General features: G+C 41.0%; 1 protein-coding gene across 1 annotated transcript in view; it reads right to left on the reverse strand.

Moving 5' to 3' along the window:
- The window catches only part of LDLRAD3 (low density lipoprotein receptor class A domain containing 3), a 105,046-nt gene that overhangs the window by 66,111 nt on the left and 18,331 nt on the right, over positions 1-20,604 (reverse strand). The window contains exon 2 of the mRNA XM_031505051.2: positions 4,370-4,516. Within this exon, the coding sequence (XP_031360911.1) occupies positions 4,370-4,516 (147 nt within the window). The remainder of the gene's footprint in view (positions 1-4,369; positions 4,517-20,604) is intronic.

The following is a 20,604-nucleotide window of genomic DNA, read 5'->3' on the forward strand; positions in this document are numbered from 1 at the left end:
TTGCACACAGTTTTCTTCTAGCCCACAGCCTACACTCTTTAGCCCTTGGATTAACACAGATAGTCACTGATTAACTGTGTGCCACTATTTGCTCATAGCTAAACATATGAATTTGGCATCTCTCAGAAGAGCAACAAAGGAAAATCTAGACTCCTGGGTATTTGGTATGTCTCTAATTCTGGCTGCTGTCATGCCAGGCACTTAGCGTGGATGATGTGCCATGCTCTGAATCCCCACCATCTGCTGCTCGTTAGCTGACAAAGGCAGCACATGCCATCTCCCCACTAGCTGCTGCTCATTACTGACAAAAGCCATTCTGTGTTCACAATGTTCTCTCTGTAATAATCTAATACAAAGATGTACAAAGAGCAAAGAAAGAGGAAACAGAGATGACAGAGTAAATTATGAGCTTAACTAAGAATATTAGTGCACTCTTAAATCTCAAGATGAAAATCCTTTCAAGAGAGAGAAACAGGTGTTGGCTCCAAAGGAATAGGTCAGCAGGCAGATATAAAAGTCAACACTAGAGATAACCCATTTACCTCAAAAAGTTTCAAAACATGCAAGCACACATTTCTAGGCTCCTTCCATTCAGGGTCTTTTATTTTGCAAAGTTTTGTATCTTCCATACCTGATAAAAGAAAGATCTGAGTGCTGACAGCATGCAGCTCCCAACCTGACCAGGGCAAGCATTAACCCCAGGTATCTATAATGCTTGGGATGCAACCAGAGGAGGATTGAGGATCTATGCAATCAATCCCTCCAAGTTTCACAGGAAAGTCCTGTTGGCAAAAATTCTGCATTTGTTAAGAAGACCCTCAGCTTCTTTTATAAATCATCTACACAGGTAAAAAGCAGTAGTAATAGCAACACTTCAAAGAAATGTGTGTGACATATACTGGACAACAGGCTGAGGAGCAATCCAACTGATGAGAACCAGAAGATGGGGATGGACTAAAAAACAATTCTCCACTGGGAGATACACTGATGATAGCAGTTTACTCAAACTACAGAGAACTAGAAGTACTCACAAAACATTCACACTGATGTGGTAAATTAATCTTTTTCAAGCTCAATTAGTTGCTTGGAGGAAAAAACAAAGCAGGGTTGTCCCTCAAGTAATAGTTCTTATGAACAACAATGAGAAGTCTCAGCTTATTCCCTCTGTTCCATGGTTTTCCTCAACTCTCTTCCCCAGATAAAACCAGGTTACATTTTTCAGTCATCACAGAAGGCAAGAGTATGAGAAATGTTCTGGGCACTAAACAGCACAAAGTCAGCTGGCATGGGACGTGTTAATGTAACAGGTAAGGGCACAGAGGAAGCATGGAAGATGACAGATGGTATATGGGTATGGGGGTTCTGGCAAGTGTGGGAGATGAAGGAAAGGCCATAAGTGACATGGTTAACAGAGATGGTCCTGCAGAAGAGGAGACAGAAAAGGGACAAAAGGAAGAGACGGAAGAGACAAGACATGAATGGACAACAAGACATGAATGGACAACGTGCAGGTAATTCTGCTTTGCATCTTATTTCCTCCTCACATCCAGACCACTTTTCCACTTCCTGGCCAAAAAAATCCCGGACCAGACCTGGAGTTCAAAGCTTTCCTGTTGAAAGGGGGACAGACAGGAGGAGATGCTACAGCAACAGAATTGATAAAATATTGTTGGATATCCACATTCAACTGTAAGACAAATCAGAAGAGAAAGACTTTCCACATAACCACACCTGTGTGCATGACTGCTCCCTCATGGTCATGCCACAACACAGCATACTCATCTTCACAACAAATGAAGCCTGTAACCAAGCTCTTATTCACACACAGACATTTTTAAGCAAGGTTAACACTTTTCAGTGTGAAATAGTTACTTGATGAGGAATCACAGAAAAAGCAGCTTAAAGTACAGCTGTGAGTAGTAACACACTGGGAACTCAGCCATCTCATGCTGCAAATGCAACTCCTATGGCTTTGTGCTCACCATTGACAGCTCAGTTACTGCAAAGCAAAATCACAGCAGAAAACAAAGAACTCTAATTTCGCTGCAAGATAGGTTTTAGGAAGTAGAGCCCCGTTCTGATGGAAGGAAACTAAAAAACTGTAGGCTAAAATGATGAAAAAAAAATTGTATCCATAAGGCTGCTTTTCAATACCTTATCTCCGAGCTAGGAACAAATTTAACACCAGATTTGGTCTGTATAAGCCCATCCAACTTCTGATTACTTTATATTGTAAAATACTGGTTGGAAATACTACAAATGTGGAGATTCAAATGAGCACTACTTCCATTCTGTTTTGGCTTATCTGACCTGTTAACAGCAGGCCAGCATAGGATTCACATTGATTCACATCCCTGCAAGTCTCTTTTGTATGCTAGTTTTACATTTGTGAGGGTGATCCAATAGCAGATAGATGTATGGCAAGAGGAAAGAACAGTCTAATTATCTCCATCAATTTGTGCAGCATCAAAAGGATGCTCATCCAGGAAGCTGTCAGCCAATCAAGCCGGATAAAAGTATTTGAAAAAAACCCAGGAAGGACAGTTCTGCAGCAACTTAAAATGCATAGCTGCAGCATAGCCTACATCATTGAGGTTTATTTGAGTCTGTGGTGACATGAACAGCTTTTATGAACTGCCATTTTACAGCTATTTATATTTTATTGTCAGTTACTATGTTTATTACTGTCTGCAATTCACCAGACCCAACTGATTTTGGTAAGGAAATTTTTGAACAGAGAGTCACAAAGCGTATTTTCTTTTTACTGATTCCTGAGTAAATACCCAGTCCAGCCTTCATTAAGAAAATCTTCATAAACATAATCTAATTGTATCAAATGAAAAAAATTATGCAAGGCAGACAACGACAACATTCTTAGACACAAAAACTCCTGGTGTACATCCTATAAATACAAAGAAGTACTGCCATTCAGCTTGTTTTAAAAAGTAGAAGCAGCACACCAAAAGTGATGCCAGCAGTCTCTTTGGGAGCCAAGTAATGAGGAACCTGAGTCACACAGCTGTTGTTATCAGGAACATCTCACTGAAAGGTATAGGTTGAACTTTAGGTATTTTTATTCTTGCCAAAGCTCCCACTGACAAAGCTTCTGCTAGGCTTTAAACAGATATGCACGACACTGATCAATCCTTGCAACAGGCCTATTCTTTAATATTAACATTTGTTAAGTGGGGAAAAAAAAAATAACCTGTCTTCAATGTTACAATACAAGTCTGATGCATTACAAAGACTGAAAAGCATTAGATACTTCATAGAGATAGTTTTAATTCTTTAGAAAGTGAGCAAAGCTCAATGGCTTAAAGCAAAACTATGTATGGAGATTTACACTGCACAGGTATTAAAGCCCCATTATTTAAAAGGGATGGATTACTGGGGTTAAAGAAGAGGAATGAAGTTTAAAAAAGCAGGAGTATTTAACAACTCAAGTATTTCCAGTCAGGTAATTTGAAAGAAGCTATTCTTTTTTCCTTCTGCTCTATCAGCAAAGCTAATGCAGTCTTGGAAATGTCCTGGGAAAGGTAAGCTTCTTATAAATTCAGTTTAAGTGTAATGAAAACCCCTTTAAAGTATACACATAGAGAAACTACATTTGCTACGTGAAAATCAGTAATGCCTCAGAAATTTATCAGTTGCTCAAAAATCATATGAAATTTGATTTTTTGCGCTGTCAAGTGAATTTCAGATCACAGCATTATGCTACAGCATAATTTTGCTGTCTGGTTAGCACATGTAGGCTAGAAAGTTTCATGTTGTGGCTGAGTAACATCAACTAAATCTTCCTTAATGCTAAGAAAAAGAAGAAATCACGGACAAGAACCAGATCAGACTTTTTTAGCTCTCTAGAACTAGAAGTTCTTTAGGAAGGATTAAAACTTAAAAACACCTATTAGCAAATTAATTTAGCAAATTTTTTAGAAAGCTATTGTTAAAGTTCATAAAGAATTGGATTTTGATTGGAGAGAACAAAAATTGCAGGGTACAGTCAACAATTTTGAAATGGAAAGAACTAGCTTTGATGGTAGTGAAGGTCAACTTACAGCACTGCATCAGTGTGCTGAAGCAGTACATGCAGGATCCCTAAAAATCACAGAGCATCATGGAAGAAGTGTAAGTCAAGTCAATCTCAATTTAGCCATCAGTTCAGGTACCTCCCCAAGTGCTGTGTTAAAACTGGACACTGAAGAACATTAAAGACCTTAAAGATTAAAGCCTGCATGTTTTTTCCAACAAGATCTAAATGAGGAAAGTGAGAGCAGCTTTGTTCCTTCTCTAACACAGAACACAGCAGTAACACTAGTTAGCCAAGTCCTGTGATAAAAAGCATGATAAGGTCACAGCAGCAGTCACTTACGGCATTCCTTCTCATCACTGTCATCAAAGCAGTCTGGCAGCCCATCACACTGCCAGGCCCCTGGGATACAGCGTCCATTGCTGCACATGAAGTTTCCAGGAATGTTGCATTCATTCGTGAAGTTATTCCCAGGCAACAGTTGGCTGTCTGCGGCAAATGAGAAAGAGGTAAATTCATTGAGGATTTAACAAAGGCAGCAAAAGCAGTCACTGAGCAAGCTGTTTATCAGTGGTTGAATGAAGATGAAACAAATAGACCCTGATCCTGGTTATTTTGCAATTATCCTATCAGTATCCTGTGCCTGCTACTTGGTAGCACTTTATTTTTCTTAAATTCTCATTTTATCTGTTCTCCATTCTCACATACTATTTTGCAGATTTCCTCTTGCTATTTTCTTTCTAGGAACATACATGCAGCCTCTATGCTGGTCAAAGCAATGTTTGTTTAAAAAAAATTCTCTCTTCTTCACAGGGTCAGTCCAAAGAGAATTAAAAAAACGAGTCTACATGAACTCAGTTCTATCCTCCCATGCTTTTGTCAGATTAGTACTTAGCTTGCAGAGTATTTTGTTGTTGCTGTTATTAGCCAAGGGCTATGCACAAGGTAACACACTGACTAATTCATACTAGATTTTCAATTGAGTTTTAAATATAGTGCTTCTGATTGAAGTTAGAATTGAGCTTCTTAGTGTCAGTACAGTCCCTTGGCACACACTTTTCCAAAGGCTAAGAAGGCGGCTGGCACACTGAGTCTGCTAGGTGAAGGGAGCACAGTAGCAGGATACTGGAGATCAAGAGAAGAGTGTGAGAAAGAAACCTAGAGAACTGCTGTCAGGAGTCAGCCATTTGAATCTACCATTTTCCTCATTTGTGCATTTTTTTTGAAAGTAGGTATCACAGAAACATGAACGAACGAACTTGAGTGAAGGAAGGATAATGACACTCAGTGGCTTTAATAAGCATAAAAATGGCATGACCTGTCACAGAGTTCAGGGAAGCTGCAAGACAAAGCTGAAAGAGGAAAAAAAAATATCCTTCCCCTTGTCTTCCTGTTATATTGTAGACTAGTCCCAGGCAACATACTGGTAGGTAAAAACCCTAGAAATACAAACCTTCCCATGTCACAAAAACATGTCCCCCTTGCCAACCTGCATACCTTCATGGTTCAGAACCAGGAAGAACAAACTAAGTTGACAGTGAGCTTAACCACTCACCTGTCATTCATCTATTTTGAGGATAACCATGTTATTTGTGGAACTCTGGAGAAATGGCAGAGCTGTAGTTGGTTCCCTCCACTGCCCATCCCTACACCATCTTGCTTCCTGTTGTTCTTGGAGTCCAACTCCTTCCTCTCCCAGGAAGGCCTGAACACCAAGGGCAAGAAAAACTAATACAACATGGTGAGTGCCCCATTCTTCAGTGCTGCACAGAGCAGATCACAACTGCCAGCACAAGAAGTTTCAGGTAAGACCTTTTGCCTAGCTCATTCCTAAAGCCCCAGGAAGGAATCTGCTTTGGAGAACACATCTACCAAAATAATAAGTTTTATAGCATGAAACTTAGTGCATGAGGCTTTTCAGAAACTTCTGAATCAGCCAAATGTAGATTGTTCCCTTCCTCCCCCACAATGTATCACAATGCTCCATCCATGACACAAGCAAAACTACTAAGTTTCACATCACTATTTCAAAAGACACCAGAGGAACACTTCAGGAAGGCAGTCTCTTTAAGCCTATGTCTGTCTCAAACAATGTATTTCCTTTCAAATGTTACTTCTTGCAAATGGCTGACTTTCCTGGGGAGTTACAAGAATCTGCCAGCAACACAGCAGATGCCTTAATGGAAATTTACTCTGAGCTGTTAAATACAATGTAGTTCAGAAAAAAAAGGTAGAAATAGTGTCTCCAGAGCCACCTGTAACTCTCATGCTGTATGTATCACCTTAAAGAGAGTGACAGCCACCAAAAAGCATGTCCAGACATGCAGTTGGCAATTAGACATCTTTTAGCAGTGTCATCCAAACCTCAGTTTCATTCCCTGGATCACTGCTCTTCCCATGGAGAAACAGCAGGTTTGCTCTCTACACTGCTGCAGCCTGCAGTGGAACAGGCTCATCTCCAGCCCAGTCAGGCAGGGCCCTCACTGCTCCCAGCAGCTCCTGGGGAAATGCTACACCCAACTTTGCCTCATGCCCGAAACCCTGACTTTAAATCAGCAATGGCAACAGTTTGTCCTTGGCTACACCTGCCATGAAACACTGAACAGATACCAGCCTGTCAATCAGCACCCCCAGCTAGTGCAGCTTTACAGCATCCCTGTTAACTGAGCTCTGCACTTCTGTGTTCAACCAGCAGGACTTTGATGTTGTTTATGGTGGTTTTGCCCCTTACAACAGTAACCAAACACACTGAGCTCAATCTTTGTATCACTGACGTGTACCTGCTAAGTAATGACCAAATGAAAATCACCACACTCAAAGAGCTGTAGGGTGAAGCTCTCAGCATTTACACAACACAACCTCTGCCTGCAACTGGCAGAGAAAATCTACCACAGTAATACAAAATTACAGGATGGCATTGTCAGATCAAGATAGGAAAGAAATAGCTTGGTATTCTTTGCAATGCAGAAGTTCAGTCAATGTACTCTTACATGCTGTATAAGGCATGTAAGAGCTTCAACAATAGAATCTAACTCCCTTCTACACAGTCCCCCTTAAAAGCAGTTTTAGGTCAGTATGGTACTACTGGGAGACTTTCCTGGTCATTTTCATAACTTTCATTAGAATTTACAAGTTCTCAGATGTTACAGAACAGAAATGTCCTGGCTAAGAATAAATCTCTGATATAAAACAGAGTTTATTCAAGCTTGACAACAGAACTAGAAATGACCAAGGCTTTTGCTCTTTCAGAACCTAAGCAACTAAGGCAGTACATTTAGGCAGCAACATCAAAAAGGTGCCAACCTCATGGTATCTCTCTCCATTGTCCTACACTACCTTCTTATTGAACCTCATATATCTCTCATCCAGCCTGCTCCGCCTTCCACATGGAAGAAACACCTATTTAAAATAAGAAGTCCTTCTGTGAATATTTTAAGTGAGATTTCTTTGTGACTTGGGCAGGTTGCTAGTTAAGAACCAACACAGGTCTCACAGCCACCTGTCCCAGCTACAGAACTGCTTTTGCTCCATGAAGCATCCTGATTTTCCCAACAGAAAACATTAACTGGATGCATCTCAAGCACTGTAACACCTTCTGTGCAGAATAACCAAACATCAACTCCTGTGAGATCTACTGCTGTTATCCTGCTGAAAAGTTTCAGCCATTATCTCCACACTCCTTAAATGAAAAAATTTTGACCAAGCTAAATAATTTTAGGAATTTTTAGAATTTCAAAAAGCAAAAAGCGCAAACAAAAAACAACTTCCCTACAAAAGCATTACCAAGTCCTTGTTCCTTTAAACAAATAAATACCATACTTCTACCCTATTAGAATGAAGCAGCATTCCAGGAACAGATATCAAATTTTGTTACCCAGTAAGTTGTTTACAGGATTTCCTCTGTCATATAACAACCTCATCCTCAATATTCTTTCAAAGCAAGGATGTATTACTAACTCTTTCACTGAACAAACAAAAGGTAGTGACAGATGAAGATACTTGCAGACAGCCCTGCTCAAGCTTTGCTGTGGAATGGGAACATGGGAACTCTGACTCGATCTGATTTCAAAGCAACCAATACTTCTCTTAAAACATGACCTTCATCAGCTCCTAGGAGAGTTGCATGTTACAGAGGGCAATTTGAGAGTCACAACCAATGCATCTAGAAACTTGTTTCATGCATTACTCCATGCCCAAAAAATTCATTGGTGGATAAAAAAACTATCAAAATAATGGCACATGTGGAACTGTTTTAAATGGTATTACTCCTTCTGCATCCCTCACACTTTGCAAGTCTCCCCTAATGGATTAAAAAAAAACACAAAAAACTCAAAGAAATCCTCAGTGCAGTCCTCAGCTCCCAGCCCTCAGGAATGTGATGCTCCTGCCCACTCAGTACACAGCCCAGTGCAGGAGTGCACAGGCACAAGGAGAAGCAGTGTCACAGACACACTCAGAACAGGCATGGAAAGGACCAAACCACATCATCATGTCCATTTTTCTAACAAGGTCCATAAAAATGTCAGGTTTTGTGCAGCCAACTTGCTGCACTGCCTGTTGGCAGGGGCAAAAACTCCTTCAATCTGGCAGAGCTGGCATTCCGAAGTTGACATATTTACCCTGCAGCCTCTTTGATTAATTTTGAATCCAACCCAAATAGGAGCTACACGGATGTGTTCAGTTAAGCAAAGGAGGAAGGAAAGAAGGGGAAAGGAGTCCATTTTCACTGCAACACATTGCTCACTTTAAGCAGCATACCATCTGGGCTGAATATAAAAAAATGGACTCATGTTTCAATCTGAAGGGGACTGAGTAAAGAAAATCAATCTGTTTTAGCAGCCACTTGCAAAAATGTTGGTATCTAAATATTTAATATTCCCCAAAAAAGAATCAGGGAAAAGTAAATGAAAGGACAAGTCCTACTGAGCAAGCACTTCACACTGTATTAAGAAAGCAAGTCAAGGCTATCCTTTACAAAACTACCTTTACCTGAAAGCACTCCAGGGAATTGTGCACATAACAGAACAGATCATTACTAATCACACAGTCCCGTGTCATGAAGAGCAGGCAAACAGCTTGGCCAAGGAGGTTTTGAGGAAGAAATACTGGACACTTATGTGTTCATTGTTCTCATGAACAATGCCAGTAATGTCAGCCTCATGGCAAAAGGGATCTATCACCAAGGATGAAGCATGAACTCTTCACTGCCAAAGCTTTGGCATGTCTTTTGTGGGAATCATGGGATCTTCACAAGATACTTTCAACGGATTGCTGCTTAAAGCTTTACATATGTGAAGAGAATTATTTTGATCAGGATGGTATGTAGCTGTGAGCCTGAGGGTTACTGATGATACTTTCCTGTCACACCATGCACACATTATACTCCATACTCATTTTTAAATTCTGCTTAAAACCCTCCCAGGTATAAATCCACACCAGGTTTGAATTAAGCATATCAGAAATACATTTTATCTCTACTGATATCTGCAACATGTTATGAAAACAAATGAGAGATACTACAGCAAGTCAGTAACTGGAATTTGCAGCAAGATGGCATCCAAAAGACATACCTTCAATACCTGCAAATATTTGATCATCAGCAAAATACATCACAAATAAAGAAAAGCCAGCAATATTAGCAGACCTGAACAAACATTATTTGATCTTCCTTCTGTCATCTTAAAAGACTGCAAATGAACACTGTCAAGTGGCTGGTACGCTATTACAAGATTTGATTCCTCCGAGAACACAAAACCACTTCCAAGCGCTTACATTCAGGTCCAGTTGCTTCTTCGAATTTAGCTCCACAGGATAGATGTTTCTTTTCATACCTCTTTATATTGACATGAAGCATGTGACTCACTCCATGTCTACTTTACAGAGATCTACTAATGCAGGTGATGCGCTCAGAGGAGGAATTCAAAAGCTGAGCACGAAGAAAGTGCTTTGCCTATAAACTTCAGTTTAACATGTGTATGCACAAGCTCCACTGGCAATAGAAGTATGTTGTCAGCAAGGTAACACCAGTGGCATTAAGGCAGACTTGGATTAATGCTCACTGCACTGAAACAAAAGGCAGAGGCAATTTGAGCTTATGGGAGCAAGTCAGGACTCATGCAGTCACCCAGAGAGACTGTGGGACAAACATGCTCAATCTCTTTATTACACTTCACCCCTTGTTAAAATGAAAACAAGGCACTATAGTTTTGAAGAAGAAGGCACCCATACTGAATTCAAGCATGCAGGGTATAAAAAGATTGTTCATTAACAGCACCAAAAAGCTAAGGAAAATACATCAATGAGTGTGAAGTTTACTTTCCATCTCTCAAACAAACACCTTTGGGATTACCCAAAATGTTTGCAGCTCACTGTTCCCAAGTGTATCATGTAAATGAGCAAAAATGCCAGTCTTCAGTTTAATCTGCTTTCCTGTGCACTGCTGCAAAGATCCTTGCCAGAGCAGAAGAAAAGCATGCCTGTGCACATTCAGGCTGGCTTTGGGATGCAAAGAATAAGACAAGCACTCTCTTGCTCTGCAGTGAAACCTCAGACAATACCTAAGCCATCTGCCACAAGTAAAGGACACCTGCCATTAATTATCTGACAACTCCAATCCCCTTGAATAGTTTTAATCCCTATACTCCCCTATCCTCATTTAAACTGCCTGATAATTAGAGTGCTTATGCTATGTTAGAAGTTATGAGGGTTATTTATAAAGGCAGATTGACAGTCCCACTGCAATACAAGTGTTCAAAAATGTTTCTTCATTGAAGCAACAGGTAATTAGTGATTACTCAAGGAACTCCTCATTGATCAGATTCAACTTGGTCTCCTTCAGTTTTACATGTGACGTGGTATATTTGGTATCCGGTATTTTCAAGATTTAAAATGAATCAGTCCTAGCCAAAAGATCAGAAACGCCTATGGTAACTTCAAATTAAATGCTAAATATTACTGAAGTCAAAGACAATGGGAAAATCATCCCTCTCAGAGCACTAAAATGGATAGCTTCTTTTAATTTAGACAGAAAAACTACTGTGGCAAGGAACACTGACTAATATCCAATGCCCATCATTCACCCATTAATTCCTCACTTCAAAATCTGACTTTGTCAAACTATATAGATCAATTAACCCATCACGGTCCCCACCATAAATAACACAATATGCATTGAACACAGTATCTTCTTTCAGTATCTTACAGCATTAGTTGAAGCAGCTGACACATTCCCTGTAGTAGGTGGCTGCATTTCAGCACTTAGCCATGGAAGCACCTTAATTAAATATGATCTTCTAAACCATTCCCTATCAAACAACCATTTGCTTTTTCCTTGCAACAACACATGCAGGAAGTCAGCAGAGGTGAACAGGCTTACTTTAATCCTGCACCCTTCATGGCTGGATTCTATATTTGGGGGACTGGGCATTTCACTAAAGCTTCCCCATTTGCTTGTCTCAGCAGCAGTGCAGCTGCTCAAGTACACACCAAAAATAAATCCCCCAGGTCTGCGGGCTCTCGGCACACTCAGCATGGTGGAAGGGAAACGGGCTGTGGGCCATTAACTGCGCAGAGTGAACACAGCTCCAAACTAGCACACATTTAAATAGAAAAAGGAAGCAGAAATAAGTAGGGAGGAAGGAATACTTTCGATTACTGAACTGGGTGTACCTCAAAAGACAAGCATTCTCCAGCAAGAAGGTCAAATGGAGATTTTATGCTGCTCTTACCCAAGCTAGAGCTACCCACACCACTTCCTTAAAGAAGCGGCAAAGATAAAAACATTTTATTTTTAATACCTTTAAAGGACACCAATTATGTGAAGTCTAACAAGGGCAACTGCCAGATTCTGCAGCTGGGACAGGGCAACCCTGGTTGTGTGCACAGATTAGGAAATGAGAGGCTGCAGAGCAGTGCCACAGGAAAGGGCCCTGGGGTCCTGGTCCATGGGAAGTTGGATCTGAGTCTGCAGTGCCCTGGCAGCCAGGAGGGCCAAGCCTGTCCTGGGGACATCAGGCACAGCTGGGCAAGGGAGGGGACTGTCCCCTCTGCTCTGCACTGGGGCAGCCTCACCTCCAGTGCTGGGGGCAGTTTTGGGTGCCACAATATAAAAATGAGCTGAAGCTATTAGAGATTGTCCAAAGGAGGGCCATGAGGATGGTGAAGGCCTTGAGGGGAAGCTGTGTGAGGAGCAGCTGAGGTCACTTGGTTCAGCATGGAGGAGACAGGGGAGACCTCATTGCAATCTGCAATTTTCTCCTGAAGGGAAGAGGAGAGGCAGGCACTGATCTCTTCTCTCTGGTGCACAGGGCCAGGACTCAAGGGAATGGCCTGAAGCTGTGTTAGAGCAGGTTTAGGCTGGATATTAGAAAAAGATTTTTCACCCAGAGGTGGCTGGGCATTGGAACAGGCTCCCCAGGGAAGTGGTCACAGCACCAAACCTGACAGAGCTCAAGAAGTGTTTGGACAATGCTCTCAGGCCCAGGGTGGGATTCTTGGAGTGTTCTGTGCTGGGCCAGGAGTTGAACTTGATGATCCTGACGTGTCCCTTCCAACTCAGCATGTTCTACGATTCTATGGCATGTTGCTCTAACACCACCCTGAGGAAAACATTATCTTTGTCTTCACAAAAACAAAAGACTAAAGGATTTATACACAGTTATGAAAAAAAACCTACAACAGATCTTAGGGCAGAATTTAGATTTCATTATTCCTGTCTTTCATTTAACAATACACTTGCAATTACTCAGCATCAGTTTTTGTATCCAACAGATGTACCTATGAGAAATAAAATGGAGAGCAGGGGTAAACAAGGAGATAATAAGCTCATGTGATCCATCACATTATTACAATTTCCCAAAAATCAGGCAAAGCTCTGCATTCTGCCCAGAGAATACTGAGATCATGCCTGAAATATGATAGCAGCAAGACTTGAATCTGATTCATTCAGCATCAAATTTAAAGGAGTGCAACAGAAGAACAACAGAAGTGTTTAAATAAACCCTTCAATTTAACAAGAAGCACCCTGGGTTCTATTGTTTATCTAATAATTGGGAGGGGCTAGGTTTAAATTTTCTCATATGATATTCTACGCCAGTAAAAAACTACCTACCACAACTAAGTTTATGTTTCCCAATCAGAATCAGAACATTAGCTTTCAAAGATCAAAAGCTTATAATTGCCCTTTGAGACTTGTTTCTGCAAGGACTTTTTTTGTGGTGTACAGATGCAAGAGATCTTAAAAGGCTGCTGTTAACCACATTTTCTTGCTTAAAAACATGTATTGAATTACCTGCATTTCAGGACCTTCAGAGAAGATAGTTAGGTGTGCAAATTCTGGGATGTTCCGCCTTACTAGCTGGGCAAATTCATCTAGGCCTTGCATATGATGTAAGAAAACCCCCACATGTGTTCTGTCTGGAGAAAACAAACAACTGAATTCACTATTAGGTTATTTCCTCACAGACAAGTGGTACTTCAAGATGTTCTGTTGTGTGACATGACAATCACTCAAAGCACTGCTCTAATGAGAAGTAATCACAAGGACTGGCAGAAGTTAACTGTGAGGCTGTAAAAGTGATAATTCTCTGGGAAAAAAAAAAATCTCCATTATGTCAGGTGCTTTAGGAGCATTTTACTATGGCAGTGGTTAAAGTATGCTCAAACTTACAGGCATAAAACCCACTGAAGTCCTTTAGAATTGGTAGCTGATACTGAACACACGCCCCCATCTTTTACATCCCAGCATACAAAAACAACAATGCCCAAATATGCAGCAGTACAAAAATACAGAAGGAGAAAGAGTGCTTCAACAGGATGCTAACAAAGTATCATCTTGCCTCTTCTTCAGTGAGTAGTCACTCAGCACTTTTAACAATATTTAATATTTCCATAGTCTTATGTCTCACCACACGGACCAGACATAGAATCAACTTTTGCAAGTGAATGCAGTTTAAGCAAAAGCTACATGTTACAGGAAAAACAAACAAACAAATTGATATCATTGACTAGTAGGCAAAAGACTGTTTCAGCCAGAAAGGAAAAAAAAATATCCAACCATACAAAATGACAACCTATCTTTCTTGAATCCTGGTCATAAATTCCTGTCTTCCTCCTACTCCACAACAGGTGAGCAGCAAGCTTTAAAAGTAAGTTAACCTGGAGCCTTATGCCATCACAAAAGAGAGAGAAAGGAACGTGCATGCCCCCTCCAGATCAAGAACACAACAAGGACTGTAGCCTTTTCTCAGGCTAGGTCAGGTAACCTAAAGCAAATACTTCTGCTATTTTCAATTGCAATCTTACAAAGTTGCTCATCTTTAACAACTATGCCACGATTGCTTCTTTAAGCAGCAAAGTTTTCAAGAGCACTAATTTCCTATTGGTAGCTGTATATCACTCTTCTTCAGCAAGGAAAGCTGCCTGTCAGAACCAAACATGTCACTCTGTGTCCCAGCAAACATGTAAATGGTGAAGGCTGGTTTCCCACACTGACATCTTACTGGTGTCACAGGAACCTCCCTGTCCGATTACCAGGGAGTCACCCTGGCAGTTGCATTCCTACTACCAGCCACTGTCACTGCTGGGACTGAAACCCCTACACAGTGGGTGGCTCAGTGACCCAGTGGGTGCACTTGACTCTCTGGACACCCCACACTCGCATCATCAGACAAGGTATTCTTACTGCATTAACCCTGGTTTCTCATAGTGCAGTCTCAAATCTCTGGTTTCTTTAAGTAATTTAATCATGGTGCATAACACAAAACCAGCTAAAGCTGGTGCCTCTGGAGAGGAAGCCTGAACAAAGGAATTCCCATGCTCTCATACCCTCAGTCTGTGCTGCCAATAGTCTGGGGTCTTCTTACTGAGTCCTTGGCTCCTGCTGTGTCCCAGTGTCTGGTCACCTGGCCACTGCCACAGGATGCTGTGCGCTCTGCTGTGCAAAGGTCAGCACCAGGTCAAGGCCCCTTCCTTGTCTGGAGCTCCCAACATTTCTCCCACCCAGGCACAACCTGCAGCTCTCACTGCAGCTGCACACCCAGTGCCTGCTCCAAGTGGATCCCTCAGCACTGGTCACTGACAATTTCAAAGGTGTGCTAGACACACAAAGTGCAGGGCTCTGAAAGCAAACTCACTGGGGAATAATGGTGGAGAAGGCAAACCAAGATGAAGCTGTGGTAATGATGATCTTCCTGATGATAGACATTGGCAGAGGGACCTTCCCCTCTGCAGAGTTTGCATTTAAGATGTGACAGCACATCAGGAGGGGAAGATAAGCTGTGCTACTGGTCATGAGGGGAGAACTTGGGCTCTAACACTGCATGAAAAGGTCACACCTCAAAAAGAGCCTGGAAGAGACAGATGCATGTGAGGCTCCACAGAGGAACCAAGCCCAAGAAGGGCCAGGATGCAGGACAGAATAACAAAACAAAACATTAACACTGTCCTTAACAATAAAGAAAAAACTCATAACCCTTCACTCAACAACACTGAGCTAATTTCCAAGTGTGAGGAGATTGCTGACAGATAATCATGATTTTAATCTAGACAAGAGACAGATCTGCAGACTTCCCTACCCTAGGAAGGCAACTCAGCTCCTGCTTTGAAGTCTTGCTGTAAGAAAAGAAAACAAGGAGACCAGAAACCTCTCTCCTGAGACTTCTAAAAAAATCTGGAAGAGGGACAAGAATATTTTTCTAAATACACTGAATCAACAGTTAAAATTAGAAGAACTACCAGAGGACAATCAGAGTCAAGGAAAACCCATAGTTTAAGAAAGGGGAAAGACTGTAACAGGTAGTAGTGATAGCACACCGATGGCGAATATAGGATAGTATTCCTAAACCAAAGCATCACCTGGAAATAGATGATAACCTCTTCATATACATGCAAATCCAACACAGAGGTAAGAGTGAGACTGAAAAGAGGGCATACATGAAGACCATGTGTACTGGGTGACAAAAATTGATGCAAAGTGAACTTAGAACATGCCTGAATTTTTAAGGAGAAAGGCAACTCATTGCTCACCAGCTGCAGAATCTGTAACTGGACCCAGTTAGAAAGAAACAATTTTAACAAAACAAGCCAAAACAGAGCCTTGATTTTCAGGCTCGGTTATGATCAGCTGATTTTCATCTACCCTATACATATGAAACCATGACAAGCCATGGGGCAGCCACAGCAACACCCTGCAGACTGACAAGGAGCTCTCACCACTCTCACAGTATTTTGGAGACCCCTGCTAACATACTAGTCTAATCTGACCACAGGATACAAGCTTCTTCAAATGTCATGCTCCAGGTCCACTTGAAGAGATTTTGACATTATTTTAGAGCTGAGAGGTTTCTTTTTATAGAAGACTGTGTATTTGCCCTTTACCTCTGGTCACATGTCCTTCACTAGGTAAGCCTCAGAGTTAAGTGGGAGCAGAAGATGGGGCACAGGAATGACACAAGTATACAAGTAATGGTTATTTATTTGATGTTAGAAATTTTCTATCATCACTACCAGAGACCTAGAAAATAATCATTTCAAGTGAGAAATAACAGCTTTTATGACCATTTACTCAAAGTATGATTTTCTCCCATTCCAACTGAGCTCTTTGACGTGATTTGCCCAGCAATAATAAAAATTTATCCAGAAGATAAAGTTACTTGGTGTTTGTTGATGCTTTCTGTAAGCAAAACCAGAAAAATAAATGTCATTTGCATTTTGTCAGTAGGAAGCATGGTCTTAGACAGATATATGGCAGGGATTATACTGAAGTGAGGGTCTCACTCTTTTCACTGGAGTTTAGTTTCACCTTATGTCTTTCACTTATTGCAACAGAAGCCGTAGCCAAGAGCAATGATGTTGTTTCCCTATAGAGGAATGAACAGAGTGCCTCCACACAACAGGACATTAACATGGGGAGCACTGTGCAATCTTCCTGCAAGGCACTGGTGACCGATTCTTTCCAGCAAATATTGCCACAGCAAGATACCATTCCACATACCACGTACCCCAAACTGCTTCTGAGCTAGCAGTAAAATCAGGGGGTTGAATGCAACATAGACAATCTTGGAATTTGGCTTTTTCAACAGTTGCTGTGTTTAACAGCACAGTAAAGAGTGAAGAATACTGGAATGAAGGTAGACAGAGGAAGATTTAGCAAAAAGCAGAAAAGCTTTTCTCAAGAGCGTGAGAAAAATGAACTTTCCCTGGGGGCAGTGGATCCAATTGTAGACAAGTAACTCTGGAAAGGGCCACAAAATAAAAAGACCAAGATTCGGTGTGTGTAGTATAATAACTTTCTTCTTTTTCCCACTTTTTGCTTCCTGACAGTTCTGTTTCCTGTATTTCCTAAAATCCTCTGCAAAGCTTCTCAAAAGAAAATGAAAAAAAAAGGTACCTTTTATAGGTACTATAGATAGGTATCCTGGTCTCAGAAGAAAAAAATATCCTATCTACCCTACTCAAAAGTACCTGTGAGACAAAAAATCTCAGAAAAAAAGCTTCCCAGTATGCTCTCATTAAGAAAGATCACATATTTCAGCCCCTAATCCAAATATTTTGAGCATCTCACTTGAGCCCTCTTGCAGCTTCCAAACCTGGATGTGTTTCATTCAGAGGAGTCAACCCAGGGGACAACTCAACTATCAAAAATGAATACATTTCCGGTTAACTACAAAACCATTCCCGCCTTTTAAGGCTTCATCCAACAATTTTTGCATCAGGTATTCTCCACTGAGCCAAATCAAAACTCAGGAGATCTCTAAAACCCAATGCTGTAACTCCACACATCATTTTCCTGGCTAAACAAACTGAAAGATCCACATTCCTCCTGGCACCCATCATATTTTTGTATGCCACAAAGTGTACATTCTATAGAAGCTGGGGTGAAGACATGTCCAGACAGATCATGCCAAGCTGGCAAACACTGAGGGCTGCAGAGCAAACCCATGAGCTGGGGAATCACCTACAGAGCTGCACAGACTGGGGTCAGAAGAAACACACAAGATCTCGGGAACCTTATGAAAATTTTAAACAAAACAACAAGCTTAATATATCAGTAAGCCAGAGAACTGAAATTGCATAGACAAAAGACATGGATTCTACAAACTCAGTAACAAATTTTTGATTCTCAAGTGCATAGTACTTGGTTCCAAGGCAGAATATATTGTTTACACAAAAAATCCGAACTGGAATTTAGGGTGTGCAAAGCTCATAAATTTGCCAGTCTTTTCTTCAAGCTTCTTGGAAAGTAAGCATTATCACTGCAGTGGCACCTGAGGCTGGCCAGAACAGAGGTTCTTCAACACCTTGCTCAAAACAGTAATGAACAGCAGTTTCAGCATGCTGCCATAAGGGTTAATTTTAATTTTGATTCTTGTTGGCCTGGTTGGCTATTTCCATAAATACCAACCCAGCAGATATAATTGCAAAGCAGGTATATTTGGTTCCAGTCACTCTGCCAATTTAGTGGCAACTAATGTTTGAAAATTGCAGGGTGTAAATTTAGCATAGTGGGTCTCACATCATGTTTTTACTACCAGAGATTGTATTTGATTAATGAGAATTAAAAGAAATACTACACTTTATGAAAGCTTTTCTAGTTTTCCCCCAAATCTCTGGAAAGAAAGAAGCAAGAGAAATCAAACTGTATTGACTTGGTAATGATGAAAAAAGTACAGCTCAAAACTGTGCATTTCTGAGTTTCAGCAGTCATTTTTTTCAAGTTGATGAGCAGAGAATTACTAGTGCCAGGCAATGCCAAGACTTCTGCCAAGCAGCTATCAAATCTTGGTAAGACAAAACAAGCAGCAGGAGATGTCTTTGGAATATAAGGACAACCTGAACATATTTTCTCTGTAACAACAATGTTCAATTTTCTTTCACAGCCCCAAGAAATCAGCGAATGGCTAGCTCTAATTGTGGCTCTCCCAGTACTACTCACACACACATTTGCACCTTCCTGTCCTTCTCACTCACTGCAAGTTCAAAAGACAATGAAAACTGTACATAATAGGTATTTTTAAGGACACTTTGTTAAGTAATACATAGTGCCCGACTTGACAACCACTGCCATCAAAAGAGACCATCAGTGAAATGCACACACAGACACTGGGTGAGGTTTCTCCTACTTAACAGAAGTGTGCAACAGAAGCATCAAAAGCAAAGCAGGAGTCAGCGTGGCAGTGCATCACTGCTGTTATGACAACTGATTCTTTCTTGGCAGAACAATGTCTCAACCCACTCGCAGTCCTTACTTGCTTCTGCTCATTTGGGGTTGAATTTTCCAACCAAATACCTAAGCAGACTTAACTCCAGACTTACTGAGGTTTTCAGTTTTTCAGCACCAGAGCCTCTGTCACACATACCCTCCCTTTATAAACACAGACCTTCATTTAAAAGAACAGGAATTTTGCAGAACATTGAAAACTCACTTTTCTCCTGAGGAAACCTGAATTAAAGACACTTGGGAGCAATAAAGCTCTTAAAAAGGCACCTGAGAGTCTTCATGGACTCATTTCTCTAATTTTGATTCCCAGGTACTGCAGTAATTTTCTTAAAAGTCAAGGTGACACATTCTGCTCAGATCTTCTGAAGTGTTGCAGTCAGAGCTCCCTCCTTCACTGCTGGAAAGCCCAGTAAACTCCAACCATCCATACACTGAGGTTTTGCCTATTCTCTGAAGCTACTGCATTAGCATCAGAAAAACAGGCCTCACAGGTGACATACAAAGCTCCGAGGTTAACAGACCCTGCTATAACTTTGGAAAATTAGTTAAATGCTTCAGAAAGGTTTCACACACTTTGCATCAGACAGGATGTAAAGCGAATGGCAAAAAAAAGATTAAAGAGAGCACAGACTTTCTTCCAAGAGAAGTAGGAGGGGGCTTTCATTTAACACAATTATCTCCCTAAATTTTCCCTTCAGTTTTATTTCCCAATACTGGCCAAGTTACTGAAGTATGTGGAGATCAGCACCTAAACAAACAAACAAAAAAAATCACTCTAACAAAAAAGCAAAAATATTTAGCCAAGAAGACAAATCCTGTGCTTATATCATAAAGACTATGAACTTGGGACCACTTTCAATATTCTTTTTATTACACACAACAAAAATCACTATGTTTCAAGATGCTTCCAAAAAAAGGATGCTTTCATTGTTATTATCACTAATGCTCAATTTAACAGGTCAGCTGTGCCATCCTGTTAGCAGGAGACATTACACAACACAAAGACAATAAGCCATACTGTCTAGGACACGGGCTAAGCAACATGACAAGAATGGTGATGTCACTGGCTAACCTGTGACCTCATATATTATACAAGGCATCAGGCTGCTCTGTTTTTAGAGACCCCCAAGCAAGCGCCTCGCAGCCCCAGTCATTCCAGACACACCTTTGTTCATCAGTCTGCACGAGGACGCTGCTCAGTCATTGCACCAGAACATAAACTCCTTGCATTCAAGACCCAGAAGAACTGAGTTTTGTGAATGACGCTCGGCCACATTCTCTTCAAGTCTGGAAGAAAGCCTGTCAGCATCTCCTACTGCTCCATGTGGAATGAGACTCCTGTGACCATGGTAACCAACCC

This window comes from Lonchura striata, chromosome 6, assembly GCF_046129695.1.
Source record: "Lonchura striata isolate bLonStr1 chromosome 6, bLonStr1.mat, whole genome shotgun sequence".
Taxonomy (NCBI): domain Eukaryota; kingdom Metazoa; phylum Chordata; class Aves; order Passeriformes; family Estrildidae; genus Lonchura; species Lonchura striata.